This window comes from Oryzias melastigma, linkage group LG21 (assembly GCF_002922805.2).
Source record: "Oryzias melastigma strain HK-1 linkage group LG21, ASM292280v2, whole genome shotgun sequence".
NCBI classification, from domain to species: domain Eukaryota; kingdom Metazoa; phylum Chordata; class Actinopteri; order Beloniformes; family Adrianichthyidae; genus Oryzias; species Oryzias melastigma.
The window spans coordinates 1869697-1888449 of NC_050532.1; the positions used below are offsets into that span (position 1 = coordinate 1869697).

The window sequence follows — 18753 nt, forward strand, 5'->3', positions numbered from 1 at the left end:
TTGCTAACATGGCTTATCATAAGATATTCTTAAGGTTTATTTTATTTTTACCCTATTTTTATCGTTTTGATAAAAGTTGATCAAATTTCCTTTTCCACTGAATACTTTCTATTCAGTATCGTATTGAATCTCTATTTTAATAACATTTTGGTTGTTTCTCGCTGAGTTATTATTGCCTAACTGAAGACAACAGCTTTTATAATCCTTAGTTTGAGGCCTTTTTGGGTGTTTTTCTTTCTACTCTCACTATGATCACTCATAACTCCTTCACTGTCCTCTCTACATTGGTTCCCAGTTAAATTTGGAGTTGATTTTAAAATGTACTTGCATGGACAAACTCCTACGTACATTGTTGACCTTTTAACCCCCTACTCTTTGGTCCAATCCCTGAGGTCATCAAACCAAAAATGTTTACAAATCCCAAAAACCCGCTTTAAAACCTCATCCTCATCATTACGACAGATCAACCCTGTTGAATGTTTTATAAGTAAAGTCAAGACATTTATATTCAAAAAGGATTTTAGTTAATCTCATTTTGTCTTTTTTGTGACCTCAGTCTTGTTTAGTTTGTTTTTTGTTGTTGTAATTTTAAGTGTTTTCACTAATATGAAACACTGATTTTTATCTGAGAAAACTGACATAGAAATAAACCTTTATTTTAGAATTTACTTGAATAATATACCTTTAAAACTTTTTTTTTTGTTTGTTTGTTTTGGTGGCAAAGTTTTAAACCATCTTTTTAGGTCAACCTCAGTTTCTTTTTTCCCACGCTGATTGTTTTTAATCACTAACACACAATAATTCCGCAATAAACCCCAAGCTGTACAAAAAAACTAAATTCCAAGTAGTAAATACAGTAATCCCCCACAACTTTATATGAATTAGGAACCAGAGACATCAGTGAAAGCCCCTATCCACGAATAGGGACACCCTGTCCCCGTCTCACCCCCGTTGAAGAATATCCATTACTCTTCAAATACTTCCATATTCATCAAAAACACTTGTAATCATGCTTTGTAAACATTTATTAAAGAACATTGGAGTATTGCTCAACACAAAGAGTTTTTTTTTTTTTTTAGAACAAAAGACTGTACAGCAGCGTATTTTATAATGCAGATGAGGAGTGTCTCTGGGGCTTAAAATCAGGAGCTTCTCCTTCATCAAATAATAAACACCTAGGCAGGACGATAATTATCCTCCGTGATTGTCCTCTTCAGTATATCTGGATTTTTTTTGGCCGCTTCTGAGTCAGCTGATGCCATTTCTCCATGCAGGGCCATAGAGAGAGGAAGGGGGGCACTCCTCTTATGGGGCGCGGCCATCCGCGCGCCCCCTCAAGGGGGGGAGGGGCTCCACTTCTTTCAGATGAAAAATGTCATACAAGCATCTTGAGTTTTTGTGACACACCGGAAGGGTCACATGACTGAAAAAATAATCTGCGAATACGTGAAACCGCGACTAAAGAAATGCAAATACGCGGGGGAACACTGTATTGTTATTTTTTTACCTAAAAAAATTTAGACCAAACTGTTTTGGTTTTGTCTAAAGTGTCTAGACACAAACTTTTTAACATACGGTAACTTTTGAACCGTTAACGTGATCAATGTTATTTCAGCAGATTCTGAAGGAGAAAAGTGGCTCGCACCGCTTTTCTCCTTCAGAATCTTCTGAAATATCGTTGATCGTGCTAACAATAAAAACAATACAGTAAATGAAAGAACATAGCACTGGAGCTCCAGTGTTAAAGGGTTAACACCGAATTCCCATCCTGACACAACTTTTTTTTTTTTTTTCATATCCGGGCTGGGGCCAGGGAGACCCAGACTCCGGCCTCCTTGTGGACTCTTGCCTGTGGGCCTACAGTGGCATAAGCTCATTGGCCCCCTCTGGGAAACAAACCCTGGTTTCATATGCACCAGTCCCTCGTGTAGCCAACTGACCATCCAGCCACATCTCCACTAATTTCATTCCAAGTGGGATCACAATAATGCACCACAACTTGTTTGTTTTAAACCAATTTCAAAGCAAATAAACTTTTCAATACATTCAATATTGAACGAAAACCATTTTAATTGGAGGTTGGTACCATTACTACATCATTGTAAACAACTGATGTAATGGTAAACGCACTCTAGAGCTCAGAGAATACAAAAGGGTTAAATGTATTACACTTCTAATGGCATTTCTTTTAAAGTTTTCATAAAAATACATGTTCAATTTAGACCTGTGTTTACCTGACTTGAGGAAAAGTGTTTTTCTGTGCACATGTAGCTGCCAGGAGTCCCTGCTCTCCAACAGAAAGAAGAGTCAACTGCAGTACCCAGTCCTACAGCTCTTTCACCATCACTCCCTTCACCACCAGTAAGGAGAACCTTCCTGTCCTCAACACGCGGATTATCTGCCCAGGTAACCACAGACCTGCTCTCAAGCAAAGCCTCACTGTCTTCTAAAAGCAAATATTCTGTGTTTTATGCAAATGCATTTTGTATGTGTTCAGGCTTGAGAGCCGGGCTGGCTGCCTCTATTGCTGGCAGCTCCATCATTAGCAAGATGCTGCTGGCTAACATTGACCCCTTTGGTGCAACATCCTTCATTGACCCCGACCTCGACGCTCTGTAAGAACTGCTCAATCTACTGGACTTTTGTCCTTGTCACTGTGTGGATCTTTCTGTTTCTCCAAAAAAACAACAACTTTATTTGTTTAAAAACTATGAAATCTGCTGCAAATTAATTTAAAGGTGTCTTTCTCAGAGGTTATCCTGGATTTGATTGTTTTGGTTTGGAGTCATTTTGTTTTTGGGACTATATATCCATCGATCCCAAGCATCAACAATACAGTTCTGATGGAAATGTAAAACATTATTACGTAGTTTAAACTTCCTACTGGCGCACAAAAAGTATATATATATATATATATATATATATATATATATATATATATATATATATATATATATATATATATATATATATATATATAAATATATATATATATATATATATATATATATATTTTTTTTTTTTGCAGTTTCTTATCTTTGAACAGTTCTCTCTTAGTATGTTTACTGAAACGTTGCATATGCTTTGTCTTCTCTCCACATTTAATAAGATGTAAATATTCTGGAAGAGGGAGGAAGGTCCAATCCTCTTCATGATTCGAAACCCTGGATAATTATATGTGATCTGAAAATTAGCTTTCAGAAAAAACTCAATCTGCATTTGTTTTTTAATGTAATATGCGTCTGACTTTGCAACTTTATGGACTCGTAAAAATTTCAAGTGTGTACAACATTCCTGCCCATGAAATTTCTTGTCTCTTTTTTATGTAATCTGACTCCTTTATGCTCTTCTTAAACACTATTCAGTTTTTTAACTGTAAAAATAATGCATTTATTCTGCAGATTTAAATTACTCTATTTCTTCAATTTAAGTTTGATTGTTTCTAAATCTTCATTAAGAAAGACCTTGTTAGGAAATAAAATAGGAGGTTGAATACAAATTTCTGAAAAATAAAAATGCATCAGAATATTGTCCCTGATCAGCTAGTTTTGGAACAAAGATTATTGTTCCGTTGGGTGGAGTGCCTATGATCACCATGCAAATGCTAAGTGAGCAAGGGGATATGTTTTTATAAGCATATGGAAGATAAAAACCCTTGTTTTTAATCATTAAATTGGTCATTTATTCATAAAGTCCCACTCTGATCATCTTTTGATCTATTGTAAAACCATTCCCCCTGGTCTTTTTATTATGATAATGCCGCTTTTAGCCAAAATCACAAAACCTGTGTCATTTTCTAGGACATAGTTTCTGCAGAGTGGCAGGAGTTCATCTGAAATTTACCTCTGAATTGTGGGTAGAACCATTGCTAAGAGCTCAGAGAAGAGAGTGTGTGACCCACCCAGTGTATTTTCTAAACAAATACGATATTTTTCAAACTGCATTTTTTCATCAGCTCCTGATTCACAAGGATTTGAATAAAGTAATACTTAGAAATCTGAAAAATGGCATGAGAACATGTTAAAAACACCAGAACACATATTTTATTGCAGTGGGTCTTTAAAAAGTATTTTCTTCAAAAAAAGTACTTTCTTGACTCAGGATTGAGGCCCGATTTCTCTCCAAGTTCCCTGAACCTTCCAATAGTTTTGCCTCTTTGGTTGTTTCTCCATGCAGAGAAGGCTACATGGAGAAGTGTGTCATGAACAACTACTTTGGCATCGGCCTGGATGCAAAGATCTCATTGGAGTTCAACAACAAAAGAGAAGAGCACCCGGAAAAATGCAGGTGAGGCCTAGTTTCCTGTGTCTAATTTTCTGTTTTATTACACTGAGCTGTGAAAGTAATACACTTTTCCTAAAAGCTTTTCCTGAGTGTTCTGAGAGTCTTTTTCTTTTTTACAGGAGTCGAACCAAAAACATGATGTGGTATGGCGTTTTAGGCACAAAGGAGCTTCTTCAAAGAACATATAAGAATCTGGAGCAGAAGGTGCAGCTGGAGGTAAAACTAAACAAGCATCAAATAACACACAGCAGCATCTCTTCACATTGTGACCAATCTGCTTTATTATTTAGTCTTTTCTAAATGTCATCACATCATTACATGTAGCAGACTAGAGCAGAAAACAGGAAAAACAGCCAGAAGAAACTAAATTAAATAGCCCAAATCTTAATAATAATTATAATAATAATCCATTTTATGTGTTTGGTACCTTTATTGTAACCTAATTACACAGTTAAAACATATAGATATACAGTTATAAAATGGGATGATGCATTCAAGTTAGAGGAGAATATACAGGCCAGAAAATCTGTGTTTTTAGCTTGATAGTGAACCGAGGGAGTGACCCAATGTTTCAGAGATCAGGGGGAAGGGAGTTCCAGAGCTGCTCTGCTCCCCTGTGGCGACGATATGAGCACTGGGGACAACCAACAGGAGGGAGGTGGAGGATCTGAGGGAACCGGTGGGTGTAGCAACATGAACAAGGTCTGACAGGTATGGAAGGGCAAGATAATGGATAGATTTAAAGGTCAGGAGACGTGATTTATTAGTAATCTGGTGTGGGATGGGGAGTCCATGGAGCTGCTGCGGAACAGGTGGGATGTGTTGGATGAATGGAGTTTGTGTGATAGTTGAGGAAGTGTTTTTGAGGAAGTCCAAATAAAAAGAAATTGATCCTGGAGGGGGGTGACGAGGCCGTGGACCAGGACGACAGTGGAATGAGTGGTGCGATGCTGAACATAAGCAGATCAGTGATGTTATCGATGTACAAGGTGAAGGAGAAAGTGCCACCTAGGGACACCTGGGGAGTGAGGAAGATTGAGTAATTTTCAAAGGGAATTGGAAAGTTCTGGATTTTATTAAGTGTCTATTAAGGGAAGTTAATTTTTATCACTATTTAATTTGGGAGAATTTGAAATGAACTAAGATTTTTATTAGAAAACAGTCGATGACGAAAGTGAGTGAAAGAGAGGAATCAGGTTTGATGAGATGTAGCAGATCTTACACTGGAAGCAAATGTTATGCTCACAAAAGGGAAATGAGGTAAATGATAAATAGCTGGGACCCCACGACAGAGCCCTGGGGCACACCTGTTGTAACGGGAGCTGTGGGAGAAGGACATGTTTTTAGCAGAATGAACTGAGTGAGACTGGGAGATATGAGTGCAACCAGTTAATGTTTGTGATGGTTGTGGAGTCTTTCTAGGAAGATGGCACGAGGGATGGTGTCAAATACAGAGGTCAGATCAGGGAGGAGGAAAATATCATCAGCAAAGAGGCGATTGTTGAAGATTTTATGGAAGGCTGTTTCTGTGCTGTGAAGGGGACAGAAGCCAGACTGGAAATGAAAATACAAATTATAACAAGAAAGATGTGTTCGAAGTAGTGCCTCAAAAATGTTTTTCAAGAGTTTTGAGATGAACGAGGGATTAGAGATGGGAATTATTGAGATTAGAGGGCTAAAATCCAAACTAAAAAGTTGGTTTGATTCTGATCTTTTCAGGCTTTGTGCTGGTTGTATAGTTCTTTGAAGTTCTTTAAATGTCACTGAATTCCAGTTTTGTTTGATTCTCTTCATTTTTTATTATCTCAATTCCTTTTATATTGCATAATTTAGATATTACCTACAGATTAGGATATTTTCAGTTTGCTGCACTTTGAAATTACATATAAAAAGCCTTACTAAAGAAAAGGACAACGTTTATTCACCTCGAGTATTATGTGTTTGTTCCAGTGCGATGGTCAGTACATCCCCTTACCCAGTCTCCAGGGGATCGCAGTGTTAAACATTCCCAGCTATGCAGGTGGAACGAACTTCTGGGGAGGCACCAAAGAAGATGATGTACGTAAATTCATGTCTTTGTCTTGTCAATTTAACTTTAACGCCATGCTTATGCCCTAAGCAGGCAGCACAGTTGCCATAAGGGGAAGAAGAGATAGACGTTTTCCTCCATGGGCAATAACATGACAAGAGCTTTGTCAACTTCTCTTGTAAATTTGAGCCCCAATAGGCACCAGAGACCTTACAGCCACAGTTCTGAACAGTTGCATTGACAAAAGCAGTAAAAACATGGAGAACATTCACCACCAGTTCATTATTGGTTGACAATTCTGCAGAACTCAGAGTCCAAGACTCACAGCTGGAGGTCAGATGACACAGATACAAAGCATAGTTGTGCTTATGGAGATCCTTGTTGTTTTGAGCAAATGGTGACTAGCCAACTCGTCTCATATTGACGTTTGGTTAAGGACCCTTCCACAGCACTTTTTGACATTTTGGGTGTCCGCAAGTCATTGTTTTTTGACGTGTTCGTAAAATCAAGGGTCCGCAACCCTCGAGGTGCGGTACTGGATGCAGTACCGGATGTGCACTGGTCCTCAGGACCCAGTACTGATACCCTGACCTTAACCCAGTACTGGTTCGTGTCCGGTTTCGAGTGCCACGCCCGGTGCCATGTCTGGTACTGGTTTGGGTCCGGTACTGCATCTGGTTTGGTGTCAAGTTAGGGTACTGGGTTTTAGGTACACATCGCAGTACTGGACCAGTTCTGAGACCCGTGATTATATGGGAACACTCAGTACATCAAAAAACGACAACTTGGGGACACCCAAAATGTCAAAATGTGACGCAGAGAGGTTCTTAATCAAACGTCAATATGTGACGACTTTGGACTTATGCTATGTTGGACTAGCATGGAGGTCTAGTTACAAAACACCATTCAGGTTCCGATCAGGGAAGCTGTTCCTCCTTATTATCTTGTTCCAGGCATCATCTGTGCAGTCTCCCCATCTAAATCTCTCCAAGCTCTAACTCCTCTGTCTCTTTAGGCTGCACTCAACTGACTCCCATGGCATGCATTTAAACCACTGTACAAATCAAATTTAAATTGATCATGCCTTTTTAAATCTTTTTCTGTGTAGATCTTCTGTGCTCCATCTTTTGATGACAAGATCCTTGAAGTGGTGGCTGTATTTGGGAGCATGCAGATGGCCATGTCCAGAGTCATCAAGCTGCAGCATCACCGCATTGCACAGGTGGGAAAATGCACTACTTAAAACTTGAGGGAAAAATGTTGTCAGAAATGTATCTGATAAGACCCTCTGTCTGAATCAGTGCCGAACAGTGAAGATTACCATCCTCGGAGACGAGGGCGTTCCTATTCAGGTGGATGGTGAGGCCTGGGTCCAGCCGCCTGGGGTAATAAAGATACAGCACAAGAACCGAGCACAGATGCTCACCAGAGACAGGGTGAGGAGGATATGAACTTACAAAATATATTAAAACAAACAACACAATAAAGAAAATAGTCGCAATGACGGCTCTGATCTTTCTCCAGGCGTTTGAGAACACACTGAAGTCATGGGAGGACAAGTTGAAGTATGACAAGCCGCCTCTGAGGCCTCACCTGTACTCTCAGCAGTCTGTGGATCTGGCAACAGAGGAGGAGGCCACGCTGGTGCAGAGTTGTGCCAGAGCTGCAGAAGAGCTCATCACAAGGTAGACTAAAATGAAAATATCTGGTCATTTAGCCTCCTGCAATTTTGAGATCTTAAATGAAACCCACTTAACTTGTTTTGTTTAATCACAGGATATGTGAGGCTGCAAAGACTAATGGGCTTTTAGAGCAGGAGCTGGCTCACGCTGTCAACGCTGCCTCTCACGCCATCAACAAAACTCACCCCAAGTTTCCAGAGGTGAGCTGGGAGTTTCAAACAGTTGCAAAAGTGTCAAGTCATTGTCTCCACAACATATATGGACACTTGTGTTCCCTTTCAGAGCCTGACGAGGAACACAGCCATTGAAGTGTCCAGCACTGTCAAGGCACTTCATAACGAAACGGAATCGCTTCTGCTGGGCCGAGTCTCCCTGGTGAGTTCAGAGATTAATCTATTCATGATATTGATGCTCTGTCACTATAGACACTTCACATTAAGTAAACTTTTTATTTCATCTTGCAGCAACTGGACCCACCAGAGGAAGAGCAGCTGTCCAATGCTCTGCAGAGTGTGGAGGTTGAACTGGGAAAACTGGGAGATGTCCCCTGGCTTTACTACATCCTGCAGCCCAATGATGAAGAGGTAAGCACAGTAGAAAGAAAACACGCATACCAACAACTTAAGATGGGTGTTCAGAGGTTTCCATACCACGTTAATAACTTCGATTTAGTTCTTTTCTTTTTCTACAAGTACAGAACTGTAAAATACACAATTAATGCTCCAGTTATATAAAACTTTACCCTGTAGTTTTGTCATTGCTCTTTAATCTAAAAGTTTAAGCAAAACTAAAGCATCTTAAAGGAAATTATTAAAGTTACAAACCTAATTTAATTGTTTGGCTTCAAAGGATGTCAAGGGAAGTGTAATTAGTGATCCCGACCCCTTGGACAGCAAGGAAGAAAACATAACTCTTATCAATTCCAATAATTTATTATCTTATTCCAAAGGATGTTTTATTTTGGAAACTACCTGATTCTATCAAACAACATATGTTTGTGACTAACTGTAGATGCACATCAAGTATAGAGCTATTTTGGGGCCATAAATATTAGAAACCCAAATAAAACATTTTAAAAATATATTGGTGTTTGGCCGAAAACATCGAAAATGTCCTAAAGTTTTTGCTATTCTAAAATAAACGTAATTATCTTCAGCTTCAAATTTTCTGTTTTTAGGTTACAAAACTCAAAATTTCAATTTCAAAACTTTTTGTTTTTAGTTTCAAATCTTTTTACACTTTCAACTCTTTTTTTTTTTCAAATCGGAAAATTTCAGTTTCAAAACTTTTGGCTCCGTTGTGGCGTGTTTGAGCGGGGCTAACACAAAGGACCAACCAAAATCGATGAGGGTGGTATCTTCAGTCATGGTGCATTCACTGACTCCTAGAACTGTAATAATTAGGTCAGAAAATGGCTCTTTAGTCTTTACTATCATAGTCTCAAGTTGTCCCAAGACAAGTGTAAAAAGCAGAGTTTTATTGCGATTTGGCTCCATAATCCGCTTATGAGAGGCCGTATGAGACTTAATTTATACTTTCTTTCACACATAATATCAAACTCTTTCATTCATACTGAGATTGATGGAAAGTATGAAAGAAAGTATGAATTAAGTCTCATACAGCCTCTCATATATGCTACATTCATACTAAATTTAAGCTAGCAAAATGAAAAAAATAAGTTGTTGGAAAGTTCTTATGTGCAAAAGAGAGACAATAAGGAAACAGAAGAAGAGCTTACAACTTTAAAGAAAAACAACACTGCATTTAACAGACAAAAGCAAGAGGTCTACTTGAAATATCGATGCTCTGTCAAAAGAGCGGTAACCAGCTCTCTAATGTTTTGGGGATACTGCTAATAAAGTTGTGTACGGAGTGGATTTGGGTTTATTATTATACTTAGAAAAGACCAGTTTTTGTAATGGTTGTATTATTTAATATAGTTATGTTATCTGCCACACTTTAGAGGGCCAGTCTAATGTTGTCTGACATTAAACTGGTCTGCATTGCCAAAAAAGTTCAGGACTCTGATCTGTGTGATCTGGTGTTTTTCCATGTTGGATCGTGTTCTCCAGCTTTTAATATTGGATTAGGGTATTTCTGATTAGCATTTTGGATAGGAATAGCAGAATCTAAAGTGTACAAAACAATACTGTCTACTATATACCCTCCTGTAATTTGAGCTTCCTGCTCATCACCAGCTCTCCTCTGCTTTAATCTGGTCTTATTGTGATCATTTCATGTAGCTAGCTAGCACGATGTTACCCCAGCATTGAATTTTAGGAAGATCGAGTGTACAGTTGAAAACATAAATCGTTTTAAAGAAGCACATCTTTCCATGGTGCATGTGTTTTCTTCGTGCTTTTTCCTGTTTTGGTGGCCATTTTGGGTCCTCTATGATGTCATACTCTCACTGTGTCCAAATTCCCTCACTACTCCTTAACCCCTAAAAATTACTGTATTTTCTACCCTTTAATGCACACTTAAAGCCTTATTTTTTTTCTTCGCAGAGTGATATATCACTTTATAATCATGTATCACCATGTAGATTCATTCTGCTGCAAACAAGGTTGGGTGTTATTGTGAATAAGCTAACGTGGCTAATGTGTAGCGGTGCTGGACTGTTTTTCTTTTACTTATTTATTACTTATAAGGTTGCGAATTAGCGTAATCACAGTAACATTTGTTTTAGCAGTATTAGTCTGTTTTTTACATGTTACTAACAAGGTTGGGAGTTTGCGTATATTTCCAGTAACGTTTGTTTTAGCGGTATCAGTGTGTTTTTTAGGTGTTACAGAAAAGGTTGCGCTCTGAAGCACAGAAGTTTCCATTTAGATATAAGTAATGACTTTTTTGTTGTAGCATGTTATAAAACCGCTGTTGTTATGTATATTCATTATTCAAGCACTGGAAGCTCCATGCTAAAGACAGTGGACCGGCGATTATTGATGACATCATCAAACTAAAGTCACGTCCGAAATATTAGACACTGTTTTTTCATGATCCTCCGTCTGGAGGGCTAAATGAAGGGGAAGGGAGAAAGGACAAGGGAAGACTTGGTTTGGGACTTAGAGTAATCACAGTAATGTTTGTTTTAGCGGTATCAGTCTGCCTCTTAATCTGCTTTTTTACATGTTTTAAACAAGGTTGGGATTTAGCATTATAGTGAATATGCTAGTGCTTCTAATGTGGGTAACATGTGGCGTGTCACAAACAAGTTCTAGAATTATTGTAAACAAAGTTAATAATGTCTGACTTATTTCCGACTCTTTTGTCTTGTTTAATGACCCGATAGTTCAGTGCGCTTTATAATTGATTTAAACTCGAAAATATAACATTTTTTGACGGTTTGCCCTATAGAACAGAAAGTACAGGGTATTTTGCAGGACTATCCAGGATTTTAACCCAGTTTGGACACATGCTCATATTTTTTCTAACAAATATGATGTCATGCATTTTCTGAAGTAAAAAACTAAGCTCAAAACAAAGCTTTTCTTTCTTTGTCCTTGTGGAAATTTGGTTATTTGAGCTCTAAAATAAATTGAATTCTTCCCTTGGATAAATGATTTATCCTAATTCTTAAAACTTGGATGTTTTTTTTAAAATAATAATAAAAATATAAATACATTTGTTTTAAAAATGACAGATTAACAAATTTAACCAATTTTCCTTGGGATTAATAAAGTATAACTCTATTAGCTATGTTTATATTATTAAAAGGGCGTATGTCGTGGTCTATGTTCACCAATTTAGTGAGTATCGATTCTCAATGTTTTTCTCCAGAGAAGTTTGAAAATTTCCAGAGCAATGATTTTTGTAATTGTAGATTCAGACATCCCAAAAAAAATGCTGAAGGCACTACAGGCCTGTAGCGCACAAAGTAGTAAATCTTGAGGTAATTCAGACACAACAAGGGAGTCCTTTTCTCTTTCTGTTTCCACTCTGGCTGAGTAGCAAGTACATCATTTTGCCTGATACTGTGAAAACAGTGACATCTGCTGGCTGTCCTTGAGAATTACAGTTTCTTTTATCCGACCCAATGTCACTGCAAGTATTTTAGTTTGAAAAATAACTCATACGTGACATTAAAACACGTTGGTTAGCACGCAGGCTCCATACTCACAGCAACAAGAAGAGGAAGGGGGGTGGGGTTGCCCTGCGCCAATGGTCCCGCCCACAACTCAGATGGAAATTTCTAAAGAACTTCTGCTGCTCTGTAGAAATTATGTTCTATGTTTTTGGTTAAAAATAGCATAATCATAAATGAAGGTTACAACGTTTTCTGTTAAAAAAAAAAAAAAAAAATATGTGCGCTTTTAATCCTTAAGTAAATGACTGTGTTCCCAACCTGAGCTTTCCTGCTCAAATGCTCAATTACTCCGCATTAACTCGATCAGTTAAGCTAGCTATTATTTGATATAATGTCTGAGTTAAGGGGATTGAATACCTAAATGAAAGGCTTTAGGTTCACTGTGTTTATGTGGCAGGACCCCTCTCTTGGTTACGGAAAGAGGAACAGTCGCAGCAGTGTGTTTCGTATTGTGCCCAAGTTCAAGAAAGAGAAGGCGGCCAAGAAGACCAGCCCTCAATCAGGTATTGCTGGTCCCCCTTTTCCTTCACTATTGAGCAGATAAGGCGCCCCAATAAACTCCAGATGTGGAATCAGATTTAAAGTGGGTTTGTTTGTACCACAGAAATTACCAAAGTTAAAAAATATATTTTCTGATGTGCAAAACTTAAGGAGGGCATTTTTTAGTTTTCCCCAATATGATCAGATTATTAGATCACATTTGTACGAAGTGAAATAGCTAAAGACCTGGAACAGAAATAAGGAATCCATCTGTTCATATCCGAATCTGTGTGGTATGAGCTAAACTTCCTCCTTGCTGCGCCTACCTTCACTGTGTTTTGACACGAATCAGCAAATGCATGAAACCTTCCTGATCGCAGAGCTTTTTTATTCTTTCCTCCTCTGCCAGTTGCTGCACCTGCTTTCCTTTCCCTCCCTTTCCTCCCCCACAACCTTACACGTTGAGTAATGCCCGTCGGTGAAGTTGTCCCACCTGTATGGAATGTTGCGCTGGGTGCTGGGCCTTCGAGGCGCTCTGAGCCTCCTTCTGCTCTATTTTGTGTGTTTTTGTGTGGTGTGCATGTGTGTAGTAGAGAGGTGGGGCACAGAGGAGGTGGGCATCTGGCTGGAACAGATGAGTCTGGGGGAGTACAGAGACATCTTCAGTCGACATGACATTCGTGGCTCTGAGCTGCTGCACCTGGAGAGACGAGACCTGAAGGTACAAACACACACACACACTTGTTGACACTCTTTATGGACTATCTCTGCTAACCCACAGCTTTTCTCTGTCTTTGGGCTTGTTGGATGTCTCTTTGTGTTTACCCCCTCTCACTCTGTGCTGCATTGCTCTGCTTGGCTTCTACTGCATTGTTTCTTGATGATGCTAAGCTGTGATATTCTCTAACACGACTAAAGATAGACAGGATGAGAGAAAAGGTTCAAGGTCTAAAGCTTAAACTGAGTTTGGTTGGAAAACAGGAACAGCAGAGTCAGCAGAGTGGATGACCATTACAAAAAAAAGGACCAAAAATAACATATTTCAAACTGTTTTATTATTATTATTATTATTAAAACAGTAGTTCTTTTAGCTGATGTGCCTTTAATATGTAGGTATTGATTATTTTGTTTATCTTGGTCTATGGTGAGGCAAATATTGACTCAAAACTCGGGTGGGCAAAACCTTTCCTGGAAGGGGCAGCTGTCCCCCTGTAGCTCCGTAAAAATACATATTTTGTTACAAGAGTTTTGATTAAATAGGGCGGCCATGGTGCAGACGTAGAGGGGTCGACCTCTGATTGGAAGATCGCAGGTTCAGTTCCCACTCTGTGCACCCAATACCTCGTTTCCACTGATCAGTCCGGTCCGGACCGGTCCGCTCGTGGCCGGTTTAGAATGGTCTGGGCAATTCAAGTGAGTGTTGGACCACCTTGGACTGCATGGGGTAGACTAGGGATAGGCAACTCCAGGCCTCGAGGGCTGTCTTCCAACATCCCCTGCTCTGGCATGTTCTAATTGGCTGGACTCACCTGAACCAGGTAATCAGTCATCAGTAGGGCTTGAATTCCTGGAAATCATGCAGACACTGCGGCCCTCGAGGCCTGGATTTGCCTATCCCTGTTGTAGACCGATGATGTAGCTGTGCGACTACAGTGGTTCTCCGTATTCGCAGTCCCTAACCCGCAAATAAGGGGGGAGAACTGAATTATTTGTGAGAAGATTGCAAGAGTTGAATAAAAAGAGCAGCCAAAATGAGGACAAAACTTTCGACTTGGATCTTGAGACGGTAATAGTGCTGGTCAGACACTCGCTGTGGTCGTAAAACCTTTCCACCAATTAATGGACTACTTAGTGTGACGACAGAAGCTCCGCCCTGACTGGTCCGCTCCATTATCCTATGAACCTACAACCAACAAAAGACCAAGAACGGTAAAAATCAGTCTGGCCTAATGGGTCCATTTTGTAATGGAAACACTAGTCCGGTCTGGACCGCCCAGTGGAAACGAGACACGTGTTGAAGTGACACTGAACCCCACATTGCTCCTGGTGGTTATAGGTTGGTGCCAGTGTTTGGCAGTGTGTGAATGAGTGAATGGGTCTCCGACTGTAAAGCATTTTGGGTAGAAGAAGTTACTAAAGCCCTCTACAAATATATTAGATTTACCATTTAAAGATGACATCAACACACAACATAACAGTTATTAAAATTCCAAAGATTAAAAAAAAAATCAGATGAAAATCATGTTTTTTTTTTTTAATTTAACCTGTATGTTTTATATTTTAACCTATATCCCTGTATGGGATCAGGAACAGAGCCGCTCCAAAAGCCACGCCCCCTCAGAGGAGATTTTAGAAACATAGACTTCAGATCAACATGGAAAATGGCTTTTAAAGACATTTAAGTTGTGGGATTTTGGTTAAAAACTTCATAATCATAATCAAAACACTACTGGGAACGTTTTTTTTAATGAAAATAAATTGTCATGGGGGACTTTAAAGAAACAGGCGAGGCAAAACAGTACAGGGAATGAAATTCCTAAATTAAGAGATAAATCAGTTTTGTAATGTCATTTCATTTGACTTCTTAAGATTTGTTTTAAAACTGTGACCGTGACTACTTATTACCATTATTTCTTGAGACGGCTCTATATATGGCTGTTTTCTGAGTGCATTAGTTCTTGATAAAGGACATGTGTTAAACCGTGTCTATTTCAAGTGGGCAGTAACTGTGGGAACAAGCTAAAGGGTCTTTGCAGTCTTCTTTTTGTGGCAACAGTCTCCTAACAGTTTTCACATAAAATTCAAGAATTTAACATTTCCTGGGGGGAACACATTTGCTACCAAATGCATGGCACTGAATCAGAGCAAAATGAATGTTTTTTAGAAAAACCATTTTCACTGTGGAGCTGCAGCCCCAGTGATGCTGATTTAAATGTGAAATAAGAACAAAAAAAACTAGTGACAATACTGTTCTTCATGTATTTAAATAGGTTGAATCCATTGCCAAATGATAGGATTGACATCTTATTGGGTAGACATTTGACAAAGATGGTCAAACATAAATGCTAAGGCCAAACAAAGGAGCTTGTCACTTAACCCTTCAACACCAGAGCTCCAGGTTTTATCCTCTTTGATTTACTGTAACTTTTCAATTGTTAACACACTGTCAATGTCATTCCAGCCAATTCTGAAGGAGAAAAGCCATTAAAGATTTTGTGTTTAAGCGTCACCGGAAAGGTTTCAGGTGCTAAAGGGTTAATGGTATGACAGGTGGAGCTCAGTTGTGAACTGTGCTGCCTCCCGTTCTCATTAACACATACCGCCTTAGTCATGGTATCGACAGAATTCTCACCTCACAGAGCTGCTGTGGGTGTGTGGATGGGTTCGAGTTTAGGCGGAATAAATCACCTGCAGACAAAAACGAGGAGGATGAGCGGTAAGAGGTTCAAGCCCACATCCTCTCCTGTCAGCATCTAGCACCTGACTGTTACACTGGACTGTAAGCTGGAAGGATCCACTTACACCGAGGCCATCTACATGAAGACCCAAAGCCAGCTTTACATTAAATAAATAACAGTAAAATTAGAAAAACAAATAGTAATCATGTTATAAAAAACAAATAGACACAGTCCAATGAATCAATTAAAGCATAAGGAAGAATAAAACCTTCTAAAAAGCTAAAAAGATAAGTGCTTTCTTATAACTCTCCACCAGTTCTATGGTTCTATATCCACCTCTGTCAGAACCACAGTTATGCAGCTGGATCCACCCACCATGTCATCTATGTACTGTGCATCCTAAAATCCCACACGAGCACTGAAACATATACTCAGTGTTTTATTTAGGGATATGTGTATATTAGGGGCTGGATTATTATATATTTGTATCATTTTTATCTCTATTTTATACTGTTGCATTTTATTGTTTCCAAATATACCAGACTGCTTTATTTTCCCTTGGGGGTGAATATAAGTTATCATTCTGGGTAACGTGTTTTATTGGCATTAGCAGGGAGTGGTATGGTAATCTGATGTCAATGAACTACCATAGGATAAGAGCAAACGCTTTTGGTTTTCAAAGACCCACTCCCATAAAAAATGTGTTTTGGGTGTTTTTAAAGGGTAACCAAACAGGTAAGTTGGAGGCTGACTCCTCCCACGGCTGAAATGTGAAAACCCAGTCAGAGGGGTGGAGCTAGGGAACCCGACTGTTATCATTACGGGAGCTGAAGATCATGACGTGAGACTTATGGAATGAAGTGGGACTTGAATGGTTTGACCAATAATGAAATGTGTCTGTAATACCTCACTTCAACCTGTAGGGGGCAGCACATCTGGTTTTTGACTATATTTTCAAGAATTAACCAAGTTTGTCAAAAATTTGTCAATGACCAACAGACAGCACTTTTAAAGCCCCATTTATAGAGATCAGCAGCCCAAAAAGTTGATTAAGGGTTTGGTTTCCCTTTAACAGGTTCTTGTAACCTTTTTTTCTGGTAATGCAGGAAAATTAAGCTCAAAATTGCATTTCTGAGTATTTCTTTATTCAAGTCGTTGAGAATCAGGAGCAGATGATAAAATGCCATCGGAAAAGGAGCGTATTTGTGATGTCAAACATACAGCAGGTGGGCCACAAGCTCCCTGCTCCAAGCTCTAAGCTATGGGGAGGGAAAGGGGGGCGGGGTTGCTTCGTGACAACGGTCCCACCCACAACTCACAAGCAAATTCTAATGAACTACAGTAAAAAATGTGCCAGAAAATTACTAGGGCTGGGAATCGATTAAAAAATTAACTAATTAATCGCAAACTGGGGGAAAATTAATCGCAATTAATCGCTTTTTTTTTTTTTTTATTCACCGTATTTCCCGACCACCTATTATTAGCGAATAATCACAAAAGGAAATTTACATGACATAAAGTGTCGCACCAGGGATCAAATAGTCCGCTTTTTGTGAAATAGCGATATGAACCAAAAAAAATGTAAGATTAAAGTGCTAAAAAACAATTTAATATTTATTTATTTTGTTCATAACCATGGTATAAGTGGGAAAAGAACCCAAGATTTGTTTTAATGCACGCTGTGGATGACTGCACCACTTAGGGAAAGGGAAATACTGCTGCAGCGAGTGGTGCGATTCATTTGCATTAATAAATAATAATAAGGGATCAATCATTATTTGTTATTTGCGCGCATTAATGCGTCAACATGCACGGCTCTAGTTATTAGATTTTGTTTAAAAATAACGATCATAATAGAAAGACCACCGGGAACACTACTTCAAAGGATGATCAGTTTTAACAAAACGTCATAAATTTCATGTTTGTTTTTTCTGGAATCTAAACGTGAAAAAGTTCAAAAATGTTTTTTTCTATTTTTCTCTTGATGTCGTTCACCTTTTTGAGGTGCAGTTATTCATAGTTAGTGAGAAGGTCAGTGTCTGCTGTCTGGAAAACTTTGGATGTGTTTTAATTCTATTAATTTGTTTATTTGTTTGTTTTTTTCAGGATCTGGGTATCTCGAAGGTGGGTCATATGAAGAGAATTCTCCAGGGAACCAAGGAGTTGGCAAAGGCCTCCATGGTTGACCTCTAATTTGGGAGAGAACGGCTGCTACAGACGGGAGAGAAGCGCCCCTTTTTCATGTGACTGAACCTGTTTGGGAGTACTGAGTAAGAGGAGCCTGCATTCGAAGGGGGAATTTCTATTTTTTCTATCTTTCTGCTGGGAAACTCGGCTGTAAAAGCGAGACAGATTTTGTGATTGTGTGCAATTTTGTGCCAAAATTATATAGTGACAAAAGCTAAGGGAAGTCCTGGATCCTGACAACAACAAAAGCCATTTAACACTTCAGAGCCGTTCACAGCACACAATCACGTATGCAACTAACTTAACTTAGGAATAGTTGTCGGAATTACAGTAACAAGTTAGTAGCAAAACAAAAACTTCCAAAAATGTTTACTTTTAGCAGGGTGAGCTGCGAATGCAATAACGCATTCCAGCAATGTTATGATTTCCTTATAAAAAGAACATTTGCATCATCGTCAGTGTGGAAGCTGTGCTTTGTTGTCATCTTAAGTAACTTTAATTGCATGGTCAGTGCCATGATTTCTTTGCATGCAAAAGTTAAGCTTGGACAAGTTTTACATGACTTAGGTATAACGATGTAATTTATTACTCCTAAAAGTTGTTTTT

The 18753-nt window shown here is 38.9% G+C and overlaps 1 protein-coding gene across 1 annotated transcript in view; it reads left to right on the plus strand.

The window, feature by feature from the left end:
* Positions 1–18747, plus strand: part of dgkh (diacylglycerol kinase, eta) — an 81473-nt gene extending 62726 nt beyond the window's left edge. Inside the window, exons 16-29 of the mRNA XM_036209763.1 lie at positions 2272–2406; positions 2498–2615; positions 4177–4287; positions 4404–4500; positions 6235–6342; positions 7422–7535; positions 7615–7749; positions 7838–7998; positions 8090–8195; positions 8278–8370; positions 8460–8579; positions 12480–12585; positions 13153–13283; positions 18067–18747. Of these exons, the coding sequence (XP_036065656.1) occupies positions 2272–2406; positions 2498–2615; positions 4177–4287; positions 4404–4500; positions 6235–6342; positions 7422–7535; positions 7615–7749; positions 7838–7998; positions 8090–8195; positions 8278–8370; positions 8460–8579; positions 12480–12585; positions 13153–13283; positions 18067–18153 (1622 nt within the window). The 3' untranslated portion in view covers positions 18154–18747. The remainder of the gene's footprint in view (positions 1–2271; positions 2407–2497; positions 2616–4176; positions 4288–4403; positions 4501–6234; positions 6343–7421; positions 7536–7614; positions 7750–7837; positions 7999–8089; positions 8196–8277; positions 8371–8459; positions 8580–12479; positions 12586–13152; positions 13284–18066) is intronic.
* The last annotated feature ends 6 nt before the right edge of the window (positions 18748–18753 follow it).